Genomic DNA, 21,466 nt, shown 5'->3' on the forward strand with positions numbered 1-21,466 from the left:
TTATTTTAGGTTTATTTTTTATGTTTTTTTTCTAGATTTTTGAGATAAAATTTGAGTGGATTGTCAACCCTTCTTGTTAATATATAAACTTAGTTATAAATTTTCCTTTAAGCACTACTGTAGTTGGATTCCCAAGTTTTGACATGTCATATTTTTTATTATAAATTTAAAATATTATTTCTTTCCATGGCCAGTTTGCTCAGTGGTTAGAGTGTTGGCCCATGGACCAAAAGGTCATGGGTTCATTTCCTGGTCAAGGGCACATACCTTAGTTGCAGGTTCTTCCTTGGCCTGGGTGGGGCATGAGCAGAAGGCATCTAATCAATGTGTCTCACATGGGTGTTTCTCTCTCTCTCTCTCTCTCTCTCTCTCTCTCTCCCCACTCCCTTCCACTCTCTCTAAAAATCAATGGAAAAAATATTCTTACTCCTTGGGTGAGGATTAATAATATATATATATAGTAGGGGCCCAGTGCATGAATTCGTGCACCTTGAAAGGAACTGTGGGCCACAAGACTGCGGTGGGCACAGGGCTGGGTCTCAGCCCACCCTCCATGCCCCTGCCCAACCCCTCCTGCTGTAGCCCATGGTCCCCTGCCTGCCAGCAGCCTTGCTCCTGCCACTGCCACTCCCACACGCTGACAGCACCAAGTGATCGGAACCAGCGCCAGATGCTGGCAGCAGGTGTGAGCACCCGGTGAGACCGTGGCACATGGGAGCAAAGAATTCTCAGTAACTACCAGAGGCTCACCCCGATGACAGCGACCGGCGCCCCACCTTGGTCTAGTGCTCCCGTTCACCTGCCAATGCCTGCCATGTTCCGCGCTCTGCCACCTGCTGCCGATGCCCGCCATGTTCCGCATATACTGACATGCTTCTGATTACTTGAATATAAAAACATAACTTGTTCTTTTGTTTTTGTTACTCATGCTCTGCCGGTAAATGGATAGCTGAATCTTGGAATGACCTTTAGAAATAACAACTTGTTTAAAAGCGGACCAAAGTATAAACAAAGTGGGCAGCTGATATATTTTAGTTCCCAAAGAAAATTTATAAGGAAAAACTTTTTATTTTGCAGCGTTCAGTCTTAGAGAAAAGACTTCATCATTTTATATGTGACGTGGACTTGTGGGCTCTTGACCTCTTCAAAGAATTTGTCTGTAACTTGCTTCTCTTGAAAATGAATCTGCATTTTCTTGCTCTCCACACGCATGAGTTTCACTTCCAGGGGGCCCAGGTTTACATAATCCTATGGTGAACAGATACAGAAAACAATAGGAGAGGTTATTCAGCAAGTTACCAGCTTTGATAGATAAGGTTTCCTTTATCTGACTGGCTTCATTGCCCTCCCAATTGCTCAAGTGCTGTATAACATGTGAAATACGAGAGCTACTAAAAATAAAGACCACTCCATGAACTTATATACCCAGTGGGCCATGGTAGGCCAGATCTCCCACAGCGCAGTCAGCAAGTCTCTCAGGGGTTTGGGTGGGGGGCACCAGCTAGGGTGGGAAGATATATCCTCTGCAAGCTCTTTAATTGGTAAAAGAAAATGTTGGCTACATATAGGCTATAACCACTGCAGAGTTTTCTATATTATTCAAGAACCAAGGGAAAGGTCTGTATACATCACTTTGATTACTAATATTCTAACATTGAACAGATTCTTTATGAATTTTGCACTTTTCACAGGACCTTTGGCTACTGTATAAATAAAACTTACCATATTCTGCCAAACTAACTATAGTTTATGATATCAACAAATGAAATGAAAAGTCTAGTTTGTATGAAATCACACAGCCACCCCCAAACTGGCTTGAAACAGCTCAGGCCCTACATAACATGCCTTCCTCTTGGGAGCCGTCCCAAGTCATAACGTTTTCTTTTGAATTCCTTCAACACTTCAACAAAACTCCCCCGAATTCCCACCAGATGCCAGGCTGTGTATCAAGTGCTGAGGACAAAGATGAGCTCACAGACCGGTCAGAAAGACAGACACAGGTGGTACATGCCTCTTGCACAGTAATTAATGATTTTCTTATCTGTCTGCTATTAGCATGTGTGCGATTTGAAGGTAGTGCCTGCCAAAATGGCCTCTTTGAGACTTCATTTCTTCCTGTTTACCCCCTGATTCCAAGCATCTAACAAGTACCTGGAATATTGTCGGGGTCTCAATAAACATTTATTAGAATCTAGGATTATCAAAGAATGAAAAAGGAAATCAATGTTTTATTACTCAAAAATGCACGTAACTGCGTTTAGTGTTTATAATTATAGAACTATAAGAAATTTAGGAGAAAAGTTGGTAGATATCTACCACCTATTTCAGAATCCTAATACACTGTGTTAGTCTGCTCAGGGTGTCATAACAAAATACCACAGGCTAAGAGCCTTAAACAACAGAAATTCATTCTCCACAGTTCTGGAGGCTGGAATGTTCAAGAGCAGGATGCCAGCATGATTGGGTTCTGGTGCAAGCTCTCTTTCTGGCTTGCTGATGGCTTCCTTCTCGCTGCATCCTCTCAAGGTACAGCCTAGTCTTTAAGGCCACAGTCCTATCAAATTAGGGCCCCAGCTTTATGAGCTCATTTAACCTTAATTATCTCCTAAGGACCCTATCTCCAAATACAGTCCCATTGGGTGTTAGGGTTTCAATATATGAAGGGCTGGGGCAGGAAGACATGATTCAGTCCATAACATACAAAACATCATTTTTACCACGTCAAAAACTTCCATGGTAAGAAAGAAGGTCTTTCATTCAACCAAATGGTAGCCCCAGTTTTGGAATTTTGTAGACAACTGTCCACTTGAGGTCATCATAACATATTAGGTGTCATGATTTCAAGATACTCATGCTGGTGTTTGAATGCTATAGGGACCAGACCTTTAGTCTTTAAATAGTCACTTGATGGTAGCAGGACTGCATTGTAGTTAGTTAAAACGAGTTTTGTTGACTTATTCAGTTTCTTCTGCTGTCATACCACTCTTTTTCCTATAAGTCTTTAAGTTCTAGAAGAACTTTTTAAGTTATTGATAGTACCAAGAAGGAAAATAGCAAGGGGTCAATGTGGGAGTAATTGGAATGTACCAAAAAGTCTTAAAAAAAAAAAAAAGGCTTGAATATTCCAGGTTTCATCCTATGCTATATATGGCAGTTTGTCCTTTCCGAAGATGGCCACACTAATGTATACCCTATCCCACATGCTTTTCTGACAATGTGATGCCAACCTACTTCTTTCAAGATGTACGAGCTACGTTTCCTCCACTTGGAACTTTATAACTACATCAACCAACAGATTACGAGGAAGGGGATGGTGTATGATTTCCAAGGCTACTTTGTGCAAAATTGCAGCTTTCATCTTAGTCTCTGGGATTGCTTTGTCTTGAAAAAGCCAGACAATAAAGAGACAATAAAAGTGCCTTGTAGAGAGGCCCATGTGAAGAGGAATTGAGGCCCCAGCTCAGGTAGCATCAACCTGCAGCAGATGACTGCTGCTCCAGCCAGCATGTGACTGCACCTGCCTGAGAGTCCAGCTGAGGACTGTCCAGTGGAGCCCTTCCGGATTTCCTAACTAACAGATGCCCTTAAAGAAAATAAACGATCATTGTTATTAGCCACTAGATAACTTACATGGTATACTAGCAATGGAGGTCTATAAACAAATAGAGGTAGCAAACTGAGCAAGGGTAGGGGTAAAAATAGTATCCAAAGAGATGTGAATGGTGGGCAAATTTTACTAATAATTGCAAATAGAATTTTCCAATACCCATATTTTAGGTTAATTTTCTCCATTAATGAAACAGCATGATCCTAGTAGTCAAAATGATTTACTTAATCTTACCTTGAAATCCTTCTCATCCTCATAGAGTAAGTATTTCATATCAGAGGTACCAAACTCTATGGATGAGCTCTCACTATCTGTGCTCAGCTGCTGGTCAGATCTGATGTTGTCCTCATGAATAATGGGTAAAGCTCCAATCTCAACTGATGAGCTCATTGAATCACTTCTTGTTTCTTCTATGGGTTCCAGTTTTGACTTTTCTGGAGTGAAGGAAAAGAAATTAATTATGTATATACTAGAGGCCCGGTGCACAAATTCGTGCATGGGTGGGGTCCCTCAGCCTGGCCGGTGATGGGGCCAATCGGGGCATCTCATCCAGTCCTGATCGGGGCTGATTGGGGATGGCTGGCTGAGGGGGTGGGCGTGGGGGAAGGGGTAGGATTGCGGGAGGTTGGCCGGCCAGGGTGAGGGGCTGTGAGAGGTTGGCCAGCCGGGGGGAGGTTCCAATTGGGGTGATGGGGGCCAGCTGGCTGGGGGAAGGAGCTGCAGGAGGTTGGCCGGCCATGGGAAGTTGGCTGTGGGAGCACATTGACCACCAGGGGGAAGTTCCTGTGTTAAGTGTCTATCCCCTGGTGGTCAGTGCATGTCATAGCGACTAGTCAACCGATGGTTCTGGTCATTCAGTCTTAACCGTCACTTAGGCTTTTATATATAGGTTTTGGACAGATAAAATTAAAATACAACACATACATTGTCACATTTTTTAATTTGAAGGACCTTTGAGAATCTCTCAGAGGAGATAAATCTGAGAATTATAAATGTGGAATCTATGTATTGAAGTGAGAGTGAGCCTCATTTTCAGAAACTCTATCTGAACTGTATTTCCTTCTATTGGCTAAGTTATAGTCATCAAGGGAAGCTTTGTGTGTGTGCTGGTATTTTGGTTGGTTGGCTCAAGTGGAAACCACACCAAGGTAGAAAACACTGTCCATTTCCAACAGAATCTATTTAATTCCCTGTGAAACATGGTGACTTTGATTTGAGAGTTGGACTAGAGAAAGGAGGTGGGTTAGGACAAGTGCTCCAAGAAGAAGAGAAATATGAAGGAACTGGCAGTATCCATTCCCAGAATAGTTCTTAGATATGATGTGCCTGTCTATAACAGATGCTCAATAACTGTTCATTAAAAAACAAACAAACCACCATTACAATAAAATAACCTATAATAATAAAAGCATAATATGCAAATCGACCAAACGGCTGAACAGTGGAACCGTCCGACAACCACGCTATGACACCCACTGGCACCAGGCTAGCCAAGGCGGGTGCTATGCAATTGGTTGGGGGCCTGGCCATCACCCCATGATCACACCTCAGAGGGAGGCCCAGGCCTCCGGCTGATGGGGCAATCAATCGGGGGGGGGGGGCCCTCCATGATTGCCCCAAAGAGGGAGGCCCAGGCCACCAACCAGTGGGCTGTGGAGGTGGGCGGGGCCTCCCTCTGTGGGGGCAATCCATCATGGAGCCCTGGCCGGGTGGGCAGGGCCTCCCTCTGCACGGGAGATCCATTGCAGAGCCCTGTTGGGTGGGCAGGGCCTATACCTGTGGGGTGATCAATCGCCGAAGGTCCAGGCTACCTGGCCAGTGGCGCTGCGGCGGGTGGGCGGGGCCTCCCTCTGTGGGGCGATTGAACACTGGGCTCCCGGACTGTGAAAGGGAGCAGGCTGGGCTGAGGGACCTTCCCCCCTTGCGCCCCCCAGTGCATGAATTCATGCACCGGGCCTCTAGTACCTATATATGTTTCTGACAACTCCAAAGGCTTTTTTCCAGGTGCCACTTGTCCAGCAGCTTGGGTAAGATACAGTTGTCTAAAAGAACAAATAAGAAAAGCAGTCTGTCAGTCAAAGATACTGTGCTACCTGTTCACTAGTGTTCTCTCTCTTCCAGGTGCTAGACAGACATAGATGAAAAGGAGGCATAGTTCCTACCCTTGGGGCATATAAGGGTAGCAGGCAGGCTTACAGTATCTAGGGTGATGGTCTGTGTACCCTAACGGGTAATTAGCATAGTGTGGGGCAGAGAGAAGAAGCCTGGTTTCGGTCTGGGAGGTAAGGGATGGCTTCTAGGAGGATATAAAACCTGACCTGTGTCTTGCAGAACCAGGGGCTGTTTGCCAGGGAAGAGCCTGGGTGAAGGAAGGGCATTTCATGGGAATAGCACACTTGAAGTCCCAGCAATGAGAGTGAGCATGCCACCAGTTAGGTCGCATGTAGTGATCCAGAAATGACAGGGGCCTCAATGGGTTTTAAAATAAAGAGCAAGAGCAAGCAGTAGGAATCCAATGACATGCAGGTCTGGCTTTCACAGAGTGGCAGGTGGCAGCTGCCAGCTCCCTCGAGGAACTGTGCCTGCGGTTGCAGCTCTCTGTGCATGCATTGAACTCTGCTCCCCCTTCAGATTCCCACTGAACTCTCGATCAGAAAATACACGCCCTGAACGCTGAGCATGGCATTTCCATCAGGTTTGCCTGAAGACAGCAGGAAGTAATTGGGCCCTTGAAGATATGCGAACAACCCCTCACGCTTAGCAGCTCAGCAACCAGAGTGAACCCCCTGGTTTACCCTCTGCCAGTTATTTAAAGAACATGAATGAAGTGTTATTAAAAATGCTTAGGGCTCCAGAAAATAATGTAACTACATACACTATTTCTATCTGTGAAACCTGCTTAAGACCTGACTTAGTAAAGTTAGCTGCGTATGGAGCTCTGTTCTGTGGGTGGACATGTCTGAGGTCACAGAATTCTCTTCTCTTCTGGTTTTACTATTTTGAATAATTAAGATCTTACTAAATGCCATAACCTTCATAAATCTGGTTCCTCTCTTAATCATTAGTTCGTTGTCACTTTTATATGGCCACAGGAAGTATTTTACATAATGTCATTATATGAAGCCGGTGTCAGATTTGTAGGCCTTAGTCCACTTAGCCTCAACCCCGTGGCACCTGAGTTCCTGGGCAGTCACCTCTGGCTGACATTCACCTCATCTAATGTCGCAAACAAACACTACAACCTTCTATGTGAGTTGTGAAGCGAAAATGTTGGGGGAGCTCAGGATGGGAAATGTAGCAACTCTATTAGCTAGAATACCCCATTCTTCCTCCAGAGGAGAAAACAGAGCTTTTTATATGTCCACTGAGGACACTTCATGTCTGTTTCTCAGCACCCTCCTAGTGTCATACGGGACTGAATCCTCAACAGAAGAGGTGAAAATGGCAGTTACTATAAAATATACAATATGTATTATATTTCTTTGACTTGAAAATAGGGACAAAAACAGCTCCTGAAGATATTTAAGGTTTGCCTCTGGATAAGAAGTCTAACAGATAATTGTAGGTTTATATATTCCTTTGTGTCTTTATGGAGATTTTCCTAAAATGTCCTAAAATGTTGCGTCAAGTGCCCTAGCTGGTTTGGCTCAGTGGATAGAGCACTGGCCTGTGGACTGAAGGGTTCCCGGTTTGATTCCGGTCAAGAGCATAGGCCCAGTTTGCAGGCTCAATCCCCAGTAGGGGGTGTGCAGGAGGCAGCTGACCAATGATTCTCTCTCGTCATTGATGTTTCTATCTCTCTCTCCTTCTCCCTTTCTCTCTGAAATCAATAATATATATATATATTTTTTAAAAGTTGCCTTAAAGAGTTTCCAGTCTAGAGGAAGCAGACGTTAAGGAAGTAATCACCAGTGTGATGAATGCTGCCTCACAGGAAAGGCGCAGGGTGCTGTCTCCCCGCTGTCCCTTGCTCCTTGGGTAGATTTTGATTTAATCTCTCCCAGCTCTGCAGCACGACTCATCTCACCTACCAGAGAAAACCGCCCCACGGAGCACTGATGGACAATTGGATTTTACTGACGATTTTGGGGGGAAGACAGAGGATGGGGTAAAATTGCATGTGGCACAGCCAACAACTTAGTGAAGATCCCCATTGAATGCTTCTCGTCTCCTTTCCCGTCCTTTCCTGTTCCTCTGGCCAGTGAGAGAATCCCCTTTGTTCTAATTAGCACCTCACATTCTGATCAGCACCGAGTCGGGTACAGCGACGGAGCTGATGGAAGCAGGAAGTGGGGTTGGCAGTCTGCAGGGTAGCTCTTTCCTAAGGTTTGGCGGGTTCAGGAAAGAGGACAGTGGGCAGCAGGGAGAGCATGGTTAGCAGCCACAACGCCAGCAAGTTTAGACATGATTAGAGGTGGGGCAGAAACAGTCCACACTGAGGGGACAGTGAGGCCCCCACCTCCTAGGGGCCCTCAAGGAGTCCACCAATCAACCAGTTCATTCAGCTTGACTGCCTTCATCATCCTCAATGGTCTTTACCTCTCCAGGGCGGCACACACACATGGTGGGAGGGAGGAACGCCCCATGCAGCTTCCCCCCACGAAGTCATTGCACTATCTCCCAATGTCTCCAATCTTGTATCCTGACACCTGTCACTTAGCCCACCAAGCACAAACCCACAACTTATCTGCATTCACCGTTCTTGGAGCACATTAAGAGGTTTGTGAACAACAAATACTTTACTAGGATTCACACTGTATTTTCCCATGCCACACACACAACAGGAATTGCTTGAGTGGAAATGTTTCCCTGGCCCTTTCACTATGTTGAACTTCTTTGCTTTCATTCCCAGACTCAGACACGTCTCTCCCATCTTGCACATCCCTACATCTGTGTGATTTATTTCCCCTCTCTCCCTAAATATGCTATCACTTAGATTATTTCTTGTTTCTGACTACTTGTCTGAATTATAAATGCCTCTTTTGAGTTTTAATTCCATCATATTCCAGGGCCCTGGTTCTCCATCAAGATTGGTCTATAAAGCCTCCTTTGTCAGGTAAGAGAAAGATAAGCTAAGATGCAGAGCCATGGACACAGGTGGTTTCTCTTATGTAGGAGTTGACACGACTTTGAATGCCAGGCTATTCTTTCTGTCTCAAAAGCGGTTGAGTCTTTCCTTAACTATCAAAGGAAACAATTCTATATTCACAAGGTAGCCAGAAGCCCAGAACACTTACAGGAAGATGCCACAAAATGGATCACTCTCTCCTTTGTGCTAACTCCGTACCTCATGCACCTTCTGCTGCACTGCTTTGCATTGATTTTCCTGCCCATACTCCCTGCTGGCCTGGAGGCTGCTGAAGGTCAGCAGTTCCGACACTCGTGGGAAGTGTTGGCTGCTAAGACTGCAGTGTATTGCTAGGAAAATCAAGTCAAAGTTTGCACTGCATCAGTGGTCAACTGTCATAATCATATGCCTTCAGCATGGCCACTTTGTGAATTCCTTCTTTTGCAACTGTTGCAGTCTGGCTGGAGCACTAAAGAATTAAATCATCATTAGAAAGAACTTGATACAGATACAGATGTTTACAAAATGCTTTCTAGATACATTTCACCTGGGTATTTTGAGATCCACAAGTCTACAGTTGAATAGTTGATCAATGAGCTCCAAATTTTCTTCTTCCAGTTCTTGAATGGCTTTTTCCAATATATCAACTTCCTTCCTATGGTTTGCAATCTGTTCTCAGAAGAGGAGAGAATGGATGGTTAGTACTTATTTAGTTCTATTTAGTCTTCTATGAGAAATTCAACTCCTAAAAGTGCTTTTGCCTGAGAGGAAGAGCTATATAAGGTTAATTACAAACAACACAGAAAACTAACAATACTGGAAAAAATGGTAAATTATGAAACTTTTATGTTTGTTTTTTTTAAATATATTTTATTGATTTATTACAGTGAGGAAGAGAGAGGGATAGAGAGTTAGAAACATCGATGAGAGAGAAACATCGATCAGCTGCCACCTGCACACTCCCTACTGGGTATGTGCCTGCAACCAAGGTACATGCCCTTGACTGGAACCGAACCTGGGACCTTTCAGTCTGCAGGCCGATGCTCTATCCACTGAGCCAAACCGGTTTCGGCAAATTATGAAACTTTTAAAAAGAGAAGTATAGGCCTAGAGCCCTTTCTATCAGCCTCTATAGTACTTTCTTTTCTTTTAGTGGTGGGGTTGCTCTGAGAAATATCAAGTAGATGAAATATTGTGCATTCATTCGTTCATTCATTCAATTGTATTGTATGCTTACTATGTGCCAGAAACTATAGCACACTTTGGGAAAAAGGATCTCAGCCTAGTGGGAAAGATGGTGATAAAACCAAAAAAGAGTGTGTTACAACCATAGGAAGCTGTCCAGGTGCTGAGGGAGGAGACGGAGGCTCAGCCCATGTCTGCCAGGTGTGGGGAGGAAGGAGAGGATGGTAAGGTGGAATTAATAGAAGAAATGACATCTAGTCTGGATCTTGAAGGCCATGTAGGGATTCCCTAGGCAGAGAAGAGAGTGTACATTCTAGGAAGAAGGAACCACGTGTGTAAAGTCACAGTTATGTTGGTGTGATAGATACAGAGTGGGAGTTGGGAGAAGTTGGAGAGGAACTGGACAATGAAGGAAGAGGCACATAATGCTAAAAAGTCTGGCTTTTGTCTTGCAGGTGATGGGTGACGTAGCAGGTTTAAATAACAGTAAGGAGTATGGCTAACTCATATATGAACAAAATTCGCTGGTTACCTTGATCTGTTCTTATGTGTATTTTGATAACTTCTGTCTAAAGAAGGCTTAATAGTGGGAAGAATATATAAAAATATATCTCTAGATAGAATCCTCAACTTACCCCTCTCTCTCCCAAAACTGGAAAAAGTAATGTGTCTTGAGGAAATAGGAAACAAGAAAAGCAAAAGGGTTTAGATTCAGTATCTCTTGTTAGGAGTGTAACTGAGATGATTACTGAGAAAGAAATGACAACGTTTTATGTTTGTAATTGAGATTTAATTATTGTATTTTAGAATCTGGAGGTATTCGGTGTATTGCCACATGTATATATCTATCACATAAGTTATTTATGAAATGCTTGGATTCTTACTTATGGCAAGGTTCTTACTATGGCTGGATGCAGAGGATACAAAAGTGAATTAGGCATGGCTCCTTCTCTCAAGAGTCTACAATCCAGGGGACAAATATGCAAATAAGGATAGTATAAAACAATACGAGTGTCTTAGTAAAGGCTCAAATATTGCTGGGGCTTGGAGTTAGAAAGTGGAGAATGTATTATCCATCTGCCTTAAACAATTTAGCAAAACCATTAAGTCCATAATACTAAATTACAAAGCTCCGGGGTTAATGCTTAGAGAGAATCAGCTTGATTACAAACTTGAATGCCTTAAGGGAAAGCTTATAAATTTTAAAAGTCAAAGGATGAGAAAAAAATTATGGATTTATAAACAGAAGGAATTAATAGAACATTTGGAAATGTTTGACCTAAGGGCTTGGCATGCTCGGGAGGCAGCACACACAGTTCTTGGTCTCTTTCCAAAGCTGGGAATGAGGGCCCTTTTGGGGAGTGAAGTCCAGCCTTTCAAACTAAGGATATCCTGTGACATCACCTACCCCTTTAGAGTTCTTTGTAAGTTGTTATCTCCTTCCCAGCCTTTTGAAATGTTAGGGAAATGAAAATGAGTTCCTTTTATGGCCAAGTAAATACCTTCAGATTTCTGGACTAAGAAAGTGAAAGGGGGGAGAAGAAGACCATCGTTCCTCCCGACCCTGCTCTTCCCCAAACACCCAACAAATGTACTTAGGAAGTGAGGATGGATAATTTACCTACAACTCAATAGTTAATAATTTAGTCAGGGACCTAGGATCCTAAATAAAATACATGCTCTTGAAATTTTTCCCTGCAAAATCTGAGTTCGCTTTACACTTCTAGTACTTGGCACTCTGATTGCTAACCGGTTTGGATTCTTTTGTCTAGTTTTCCTGGATTTCCATTTAACTTATCTAAGTTATTTAGAAATTTCAATTTTCTTCATTTTTCTAATAAACAGGCTAACTAAAACCAGGTAATGAAAGCCGTGTAACAGGATGTCTCCTATCCATCCCAGAGATCTAAGTGTTTGGTTATTGCTGAGAGAGAGTTAAATGGAGCAATATTTTTAGGAGGTCCATTTATTAAATATCCTTGTTACTCATTTAAAACCTTCCTCAAAGAAATTAATTCCTCTAATAAAGTAATTAATTAGAACACATACATTGTTCTGTATCCAGGCAGTTTTCAATTCTTGTAATAGTACTTATAACCAGAAATGGTTTTAATTAATGTTGTGAGTAAATTTAATAATGCTAAAATGAATATTTATTGAAATAAAGATAAATTAAACTTATTGAATTTCCTTAAAATGAATTGTCCTTTATTACTCAGCTCTTTTTGCTCATGATTCAATTAAACTTGGCATTTTTCCTGTCTTTTTTCCCCACTGAATTATGAGAAGTAAAAAAATACAACAAAATGAAATGTCATTTATGGCTTTGGTAGAAAGGATCAAGGCACCAAAACAGCCCAAATATAAATTTTTATAATAATTTTCTCTAAACCTAATATCCATGACATCTCATAAAATATAAGATTTGCACTATTAAATTATTATCATTGGGATCATACTGTTTATTTAATAAATCCCTCCCTAATATTTTTTAACTATTGAGCTCACCTTCAGTTCTTTAAATTAATACTTTAAAAAAGATGAAAATTGTTTAATCAGTTTAGAGCATCAAAATACAACATAAGATTGGTATCTTGGTGTCAGAGAGCAATAATTGTACTATATGCATTTTAATCTTTTACATCGTTTAAGTTGATGGTGAATTTAAAAACTGAGTTTTAATCAAGTTATTTTCAAACACTGTCGTGATATGGCTTTCAAGAGTCATAGCAGTGGTCCCAGCGTTGCTTCTCTCCTCCTCTTGCTCTCGCTCCCTTGCTGAATCACCATCTTTCAGAAGCCGGAGTTTACATTTATTCTGAGCTTCCAATGACGGCTGATGTGCTTTTGCTCTCCTCTAAGGCATTTGTTAGAGTGAAGCCAGGATCCCTCTGATTTTCTTGAAATACGTTCGGATACTTTCTATTCTGTTCCAGGGGGTTCTGTGTTAGCTCCTTTGTTTGAGCTTTTACTTCCTTTTCTGTTGCTGCTTTTCTAAGTTCGTTGAAATCCTCATCTAAGGATTTCAGTACACCTGAAGCTTTGACTGGTTTGCCTAAACTTTCCCAAGAGTCTGCACTCTTGATTTTCATATCCTTTTGCACAGGAACTTGACAGTTAGATTCTAACACCTTGTGTCACCACGGACTGATGCATCACAGTTAGGCCATTCAAGCGTTGTTCAGAATTGCCTGAGGAGGGAGGGTTTGTGAAGGTGAAATGTTTTTCACACTCTAAATGTTTTCATTCTTGATGCTTACCTGCTAACTAGTGGTGATTTGGTGGAGTGCCACTGAATGTGTAGTTTGATGAACAGGGGGAGTAGAACAAGAGATTGCATCCTGCAAAAAGATTGTATCTTTGCTTTCTCTTTAAAAGGAGCATCATTCTGTTTTGCTCCAGTAATTTTAAGTGACTCTTCTGATTCGGAATCACTGCTGTCGGAAGAACTTGGATCTCTGCTGCTGCTCTCTCTCAGTGGGAACCACTTCCAACGGCCTTGGAGGACTGAGTGCTCTCAGATTTTGTTTTACGTTTTCTGGAATTTAGCTGATTATTGACATCCAGTAACCGCTTTTCTAACTCCTGTTTGTTTGTTTTTTTTCTGTGAAGAAAGTTCTTCTTTCGTCTTTTATTATTATTATTATTATTATTACTATTATTTTTGGTTTAACAAGGTATTAGCATTTATTTTCTTAAAATTTATCTTCATTGTTGAAATATTACTGATGTTCCCCTTTCTCCCCATTGAGTCCCCCCACCCTTTTCCCACCTCCCCGCCAAGCTTCATTATTTTCTTACCATGAGGTTTTAGTGGGTTTTTTATTAGACACACAGCAGCATATTTTTTTAGTTCTCTCATGTTGTTGCTTGCAGTGTATCAGTCAAAGTCTACCTCATCAGGGTTGGCATTTCTCAGTGAAGGCTCTCTGTCCCAAGTTTATCTCCAGGGAGTTTGTTTATATCCATACTTAACCGCCTTTTCTCATCATAGCTCATAGGTTCAGCATTATCTTCATCCTCAGATTGCAGAGCCAAGACCTGCTGTTTCCTCTTCGGCTGATTGCTCTTGGACTCTTCCTTCATTTTCATCTCTGCTATTAACCCTTTCTTTCCCCTTCTAGACGCCTCATTCCTTTTCCTTCGTGTATGGAAGGTACGTGGGCCTCATTCTTATTCCTTCGCGTATGGAAGGTACTTGTAGTTGTTGATCAAGAGCTTTAAGCTGCTCCTGAAGCTTCGCAAAGCGCTGACCTCATGCCTCTGCAGAATCACCAGAGCCATCCTCAGAGGAAGCTTCACACCGCTTTCTCTCCCGAGGGGTTTGTGGTATCTGTTCTGATGTAACATACAGACATACACTCCACAGGTTCATCTGGGATCTTTGCAAAATGCATTTCAAAAACACCCTGGAGCATTCTTGCCATTGTCACGATGTCATGATCTGGAGGATTGTATTCGCAGCAATCCATGGACATTAATCTAACATCTGCAGCAAATTCATATGTATCTTTATATTCTTCGTTGTCCACTTTTCTCTTGGTAGTTCCAAGATCCTTTGGGTTTTTTACATCATCATGGTTATGGAGTTCCAACGCATAACCTCCATAGGATTATAAAAGGGCCATGCATATGAAAAGTGTGTCTTTGCAAGCATTTCTTTAGGAATCTCACTACAGTGCCTTAATCACTCTGTTCCTTGAACAGTCGTCACAACTTCATATTGTTGCTGAGAATCTGGCAAAACATTCTTCAGCACAGTTTCTTTTATAGGTGGTTTTATAGATTTCCCTCCCCCCCCTCCCCCCGTAAGTGCTGGGGAACATTCACCTCTTTAACTACTGAAGTTGTGGAGTTTTATCTGCTTTCCTCTTCACAATCCTTGCAACCTGAGCCACTGTTGTGAGGTAGAGTTGGTGGGTCACCTTGTGCTCTATCTGAAGGAGAAATAGATGTTTCAGGAACTACAGAGTGACTCACTTGCTGCTGAAATACATTTCTGGTGCTTTAGGGGACTTTTTCTTTAACAGGAGAATCTGCTAACAATCTGTTGAGTGGTTTTCTTTATTGTTTCCTTACCACCCACCACTTGTTCTTCTCCAGTGCTTGTGCTATAATAGCAATGTCATCTCCAAACTTGTGGTATAAACAACAATTTAAGAACATTGTGTTGAAGTCTTCTGTACATTCTGAAGCCTGCTCATAATAATGCTCCAAGCATTTCTTAAGTGTACTTAAATCCCTTGGGTTCTTTATGGTGGTATAATAATCAGGCAAATTTAGTTTCATGGCATCCGCAGGCTGCTGAAAAGGCCAAGAAAAACTATGCTTCCATAAAGCCTCTGAGATAACCTTCTGTAGATACTGCAGTTGACTTGTCCATTCCCGTTTCTCGTGGTATTTATAGACTCCTGTGGTGCGGGTCAAGAATAGCTCTTTCTACTTGGCAGAGACAGTCCTAGCTGCTTCAATTCCTGTTATTCTAACGTTGTCTACCAGTCCATGCACGTCCTCTTCCTATACAAGTACTAACCGTTGTTTCGTTATGTACGCGGTAGTTGTGGATAACTGCAGTTGCTGCCATCTTTCACAGTCTTTCTTCCTGCCTTTCTAAGTCACACGTGGAGGTCCCAGCAGGAAAAGCCTGTAAGTTCCTCTTGGGAAAAGGGTCTGGTCTGATTGTCCCTTTCAGGGGCACAAGATGAAGTGGTGCAGGGCCGAGGGTCTTCCATCCCCGCCCACTCTTGCCCTATTGGTGGCTCAACTTAATACCTATTTTTAAAAGCTGGGGATTCATCTTGCTTAGTTTTTGGAAATAGTGTGGACCGTGATTTTATAAAGGCAATTTAAAAAGAAGTGTCAACATCACAAAAAGCATGTTAATTTTTAAGTCCCTTGTTTTCTAGACTCACTAACTCTATTTGGTCAAATGGGAAGCTAGGAAAAGGGAAGAGGAGAGAAGGTGACAGTGACATTTTCACCTCAGGTGTCTGAGCAGATGGTGCAAAAGGAAATGCAAGAAGAGAAAATTTAATGAGTTCTGCTTTGGCTACGTGGAGTTTGAAGTGCCTTTGTGACATCCAAGTGGGACTATTTGGCAAGCAAATTAAAATATAGGTCCAGAGCTGAGGACACACACAAGTTAGTGCTGAAGATGTACCTTTGAGAATCACATACAAATAACTTGCTAACAAGAGCCGTGTGTAGTTGAAGTGAATTCTCTCAAATGATAGTGAGTTCTCTTTCACAGATGGCATCTAAGCATAGGTTTGCTGGCTACTTGTCTGGGCATAAAGGGAATTTCAACCTCTGTAGCACTCTTATAACATCTAGACCAAAGATTATGTGCTTGTTCCATCCAACAACATGCTCTCACATATTCACTCAAAATTTAAGCCATATATTTGATTCATTCCTCCAATACACACACACACACACACACACACACACACACACACACACACACACACCCAGGGACATTCTTTCATTCAATAACTATTTAATGAGAATATATTATTTATTAGGTTTCAGGGATATATAGTGGAAAAGTCATAACCTGCTCTGTGAAGAGACAGATGCATAAACAGACAATTTCAACATGTTTTATAAAAGCAAGAGTTACAGTGAAACAAGAGAGCACTGGGGGAAAAGCACTTAAGACTTCCTGGGGGAGTTACAAAATGATTCACAAAACAAGGGACAATCAAGTGCCTAAAGGAAGAGCTGGAATTTTCCAGGCAAATGAGGGCAAAGGAGTAAGGGCAGAGGGACCAGTATGTGCCGGGCAAGGAAAACAGAGGTACCCATAATAGGGTTCTAGATAAAGAAGGTCTAGAGGTCCTCACATGGTCACACCCAGCAAGAGCAGTGTTAGGGCCTTGGCACAGGGAGACGATGGACAGCTGTGCCGCTGGTTCCCACAGGCTCTCCAGGAGGAGGACCCGGCTGGGATGGGATGGAGAGACTGCAGTGGGAGGGACATATTGACCATTGGCAAATGGCTATAACTGTGGGTTTGGTGTTGGCTGCACTCAAATGTCCAAAAGGCCAGAGCAGTCATTTTAGAAGTCAGCAGGGCGGGAAGCAGACTAAAACACTCCCCACACAGCAGAAAGGCAGAGGGAGCAAGGATCCCAGGAGACCCCATAGATCTGAGCCCTTTTTACTAGCACTCCCCACAAGAGGGCATGTAAGCCCCACCTCCCTATACATCAAGGGTTCATCAGAGAAGAGCAGGCGGAGCAAAGAAAGTCGAAAAGACTGAACATTTATTGGAAGGAGATCATGCTATCCCCCAAAGGCAATTTACAGCAGCAGACAATGAGGTTGGAATGATCTTTTAGCCTTGCCCCCATCCCCCAGAAGGAAGTGGGGTCCTGAGGAAGACCAGATCAGTTTGAAGGCATAAAGAAGCTTTGTACATTTGGGTATATTTTGTGAATTGTGACGCCGAAAGTGACTTCTGGTTATTATTGAAATTATTTATGGCATTTGTTGAGTAACAGCTTGTAATACGATTAAGACTCCACTTGAATTTTATTTTACCTCCATCAGTGACAGTTCTGTGCTTTTCCCAGGACTTTAGCTCATAAATAAAAGTCATTCCCAGGTCAAAGAACTGAGAAAAAGACATTGTTTTTAACAATTCCACTCACCTCTTTTTTTAGCCAGTCGTTCTCCCAGATCTCCCGGTAGCTGCCCTTGTCGATTAACCTCACGGCATTCTGAAAGACAGTGTCTCTCTCAGGACGAGTTTAGCACTGATGATACAAGTCAACTTACCTGGTCGTTCCTTTTCAATTCTGTTTTGCAAATACTTTGGAAACACACCTAGGCACTTTTCGTTCCGCTGTTCTGGCTTTGCTATCCCACTGCATTGCTTTTACTGGCTTACACTGCCTAAGACAGGCAATGAGAGAACTGGACAACGGCTGTCTATTCAATTTAGCCTCTGCTGTGACCCAGTCTGACTGCCATGGTGAAATCAAATCACTAAGGACCTGCTCCACAATTAGGAAGGCTAAACTGTAGTGACCAAACATCCTTCAAGTTGATGGTCAAACACATGACCCAACCTATAGTAAAAGCACGAATAATTACATAACTACCTTTCTAATCGAAGATTTCTGCGGGTCAGTAATAACAATAGTACATATTTACAAAGCTAACAGCAAATAGTTTCAGGGCGACAGGCTACAGCTAGACAGCCTCCTAGAGAAAGGCATTTTAGGTAAAGAAAATAGGAATAGCCTTACTTAGTAGGTTCATAAAATGTAAATTTGTTTTTAATTACTTAGATATTCACCGTTTCACCCAAAGGAACTTGGTAGTGGATGACGGATCATATCTATCCCTAGAGTACTTTTATATGGATACCATATGACAAATTCAATATTCAGCCACTGAAGGGCACAACCGAAAGAAGAGAAATTAGGAAAAATCTTCAAGTTCATAAACACGGGCAGAAATAAGTTTAAAATAGGTTAAGGGTAAATTTATCACTTAGAGTTGGAAGATTTGCAATAATTTTTTTTCTTTAAACCAGGCTAATTGAACTAAGAGTGGACCTACATTTCCTGGGAACCAGGAACCTTTATACTCCTGCTACAACCGCTACTTCTCAAGTTCCCTCAAACACAGAATTTCATCTGGACAAAAGCAGGGAGTAGCTCGTAACTGAAGTTATTTGGCTAACGGCTTAATTCACTAACAATGGTGCAGTGGTTTTGACCACACATTAGAATCTCCCGAACACTTTGGAAAATCCAGGAGCCCTGGCAACATCCCAGGCCAATTACATGAGCATCTCTAAGTGGGACTCAGGCACCACATGGGTTAAACAAATTTCTCAGGTGACTCCAATATGCAGCCAAGGATGTGCAACAATGGATTATAGCAGTGGTCGGCAAACTCACCTCTTTTTTCAACAGAGCCAAATATCAACAGTACAACGATTGAAATTTCTTTTGAGAGCCAAATTTTTTAAACTTAAACTTCTTCTAATGCCACTTCTTCAAAATAGACTCGCCTAGGCCGTGGTATTTTGTGGAAGAGCCACACTCAAGGGGCCAAAAAGCCGCATGTGGCTCGAGAGCCGCAGTTTGCCGGCCACGGGATTATAGGAAATTAAACTAATGTGCTAAAATAGCCAGGTTGAATGAGGCAAACTCATTCACGTGTGAGTGTGTTGGGTTATGCAGAGAGAAGAAAATGTGTATGATGATTAAGAGCAATGATCTGAAGGAGAGAGGAATCTTGAATTGAATCTCGAGTCTGCCACGTGCTCTGGGCAAGTCATAAAATTTCTCTGTGCCTTGGGCTTCTCATTAGCAGGTTTCTACTTTATAGAATTGTTGAGAGACTTAGATGTAAAATGTGAGGAACAGTAAATCAGTTCTCATTATATATTGAGCATGTCTACTTAAAGCATATCTGATCTACATATACCTTTTTAATCATCTTAACTATGATCAGATCATTAAATTGTTGATTTCACCATTTTGTCATAGTCAGTCAAAATGGCCCAACTGTATGGGCAGACAAACCACTGGTCAGTTTCATAATCCTCTATTTGTGTAAATCAGTAAAAATCACACAATAGGATAATAACAGTAAAAGAACAATTGAACCAACAGGGAAGCAGCAAACAGTTGCAACTGAAATTCAGTGAAGACCAGGCATTTATGATTCTGAAGAAGGAATATTCCAGATGAAGAGACAATTTCAGTGGAGACCTCACTGATTTAGGAGATATTCTGGGGACGGGGGAAGGACAGCGAGGAAAAAAAAAAAGAGAGATTTTTGCAAAACAAAGAAATTCGAAAACATATAAGATTAGAAATTATATCTCAAATATTTTTTATATCCCAAATCTTTAAAGCTCCAGGAATATAAAGTATGCTCTCTTAGGTTTGGATATATAAGAAAGTACTTTTTAGACAAATTTTATTTCATTCTATAATTCATCCACAACTTTATTTAATAACTTACTTGTAGCCATTATTACTATACTTTAAAAATAAATGAATAATAATTTACTGAGCTCATGATCCTAATGAGGTACTATGCTATTTAAATAATCTTATTCAGTCCTTATTCTTTAAAGGTAAATATTATTATTGTCCCCTTTTTATAGATTTGGAAACTGAAGCCCAGAAAAGTCAAGTAACAAATTCAGTTTATACACCAAATAAGTGCTAGAACTGTAATTTAAATTCAAACTGCCTAACTTAAGACCTCAAGTTCTTAACTATTATAATACAAGAGGCCTAGTGCACAAATTCATGCACGGTTGGGGTCCGGAGGGGCTGCAGGCAGTTGGCCAGCTGGCCCTGCCCTCTCGTCAAACTCCCGGTCAAATTCCCAGTGGAGGGGACAATTTGCATATTAGCCTTTTATTATATAGGATACTACAAGAAAAAATAAGGGGAGAGTTGTGTATTTCTTAAAATAAGAAAATTGAAGTATACCTCTGTGGCCCAGTCCTTCTTTTGGTCCAGTTGCAACATAGTGTCTCTGATTATTCTTTTTCTAGCATCTTCTAGAGTGATTTTATACTGTTCTTTAAAAAGAAAATTAGAAGGCTTAACAAGGCTGATTCTAGATAAAGCCATGATGTTAGTAAATTTTATCTTCCGCGATCTTCACCTCTCCTTTCTACACCTTTTACTCCCTGGATTTTCAGGGCACATAGTTAGTGAAGTATCTAGAACCTTCAATTAGCAGAAATGCTCCAATAATTTACTAGCACCTTAATGTGAGTTAGTTTAAGATGACATCTCTCCCAAGAACATTTGTACTTTCAAAGGATTGTCTCTCCAAAGGGAGAGCTTCCAATACTTGAGTCCTTGTGTGTCCATCTACCCTTCATATCACACAACTTCATGTCACACAACTTCCTAGCACACAACTTCTGATTCCACAACAGAAATATAAGGGAGGTTTGATCATCCACTTGAGTAGCATCCTGTACCTCTGACTTCACCTAACTACATTCCCAGTATTCTTGGCGTGTTTCCTGGGACAGGTAGGACAAAATGAGAAGGGGAGCAATGATGGCAGAAGGGCTGTGAAAGTCAGTGGACCTGGCTCTGAGTTAGGCTCAGGGGAAGAGAGAGGACAGAGAAGTGCAGATTCTCTACCCTCTCTGGACTTGCTTAGGTCATACATGTCAGAATTGAGAGAGCAAAGGATCATACAATTTTAGGCCTTGAGAGTTGCTTAGAGGTCATATAATCAGCACCCCTATTCAAGGAAAGTGAGGCGCGGTGACATGGGGCTGCTTTACTGGTTGGAGAGAAGTAAAGCTGGATAAATCAGTCCAGTTTGTTCACTGTTTCATACAATAAATCATCACCAACCTTTTTTGATGTAAGTGACACTATTTAAGGCACTGATAGTATTGCCAAATAAGAGACAAAAACCTCGCCTTTCAGACATGTACATTCTAGTGTAAACAAGCAAATATGTAAACAAGCAAATAAATATTTCAGGTGGAGATGTGTGTGATGAAGAAAAACTAAAAGTCTCTATTTTAGATACAGTGATCAGAGAATACTTTTTTGGGGGGGTAACATTTGAGCAAAGATTGAATCAAGTGAGGGAGT

At 41.8% G+C, this 21,466-nt stretch overlaps 1 protein-coding gene and 1 pseudogene across 1 annotated transcript in view; both read right to left on the reverse strand.

Annotated features, from left to right (window-relative positions):
- Positions 1-1,027: 1,027 nt before the first annotated feature.
- Positions 1,028-21,466, reverse strand: part of CCDC83 (coiled-coil domain containing 83) — a 43,798-nt gene continuing 23,359 nt past the window's right edge. Inside the window, exons 7-12 of the mRNA XM_008153632.3 lie at positions 20,330-20,421; positions 17,516-17,584; positions 9,223-9,344; positions 5,573-5,649; positions 3,842-4,041; positions 1,028-1,248 (exon numbers count right to left, since the gene is read on the reverse strand). Coding sequence (XP_008151854.1) covers positions 1,087-1,248; positions 3,842-4,041; positions 5,573-5,649; positions 9,223-9,344; positions 17,516-17,584; positions 20,330-20,421 — 722 coding nt within the window. The 3' untranslated portion in view covers positions 1,028-1,086. The remainder of the gene's footprint in view (positions 1,249-3,841; positions 4,042-5,572; positions 5,650-9,222; positions 9,345-17,515; positions 17,585-20,329; positions 20,422-21,466) is intronic.
- On the reverse strand, positions 12,508-15,444 carry LOC103297016 (bromodomain testis-specific protein-like; annotated as a pseudogene).

This window comes from Eptesicus fuscus, chromosome 13 (genome assembly GCF_027574615.1).
Source record: "Eptesicus fuscus isolate TK198812 chromosome 13, DD_ASM_mEF_20220401, whole genome shotgun sequence".
Taxonomy (NCBI): Eukaryota; Metazoa; Chordata; class Mammalia; order Chiroptera; family Vespertilionidae; genus Eptesicus; species Eptesicus fuscus.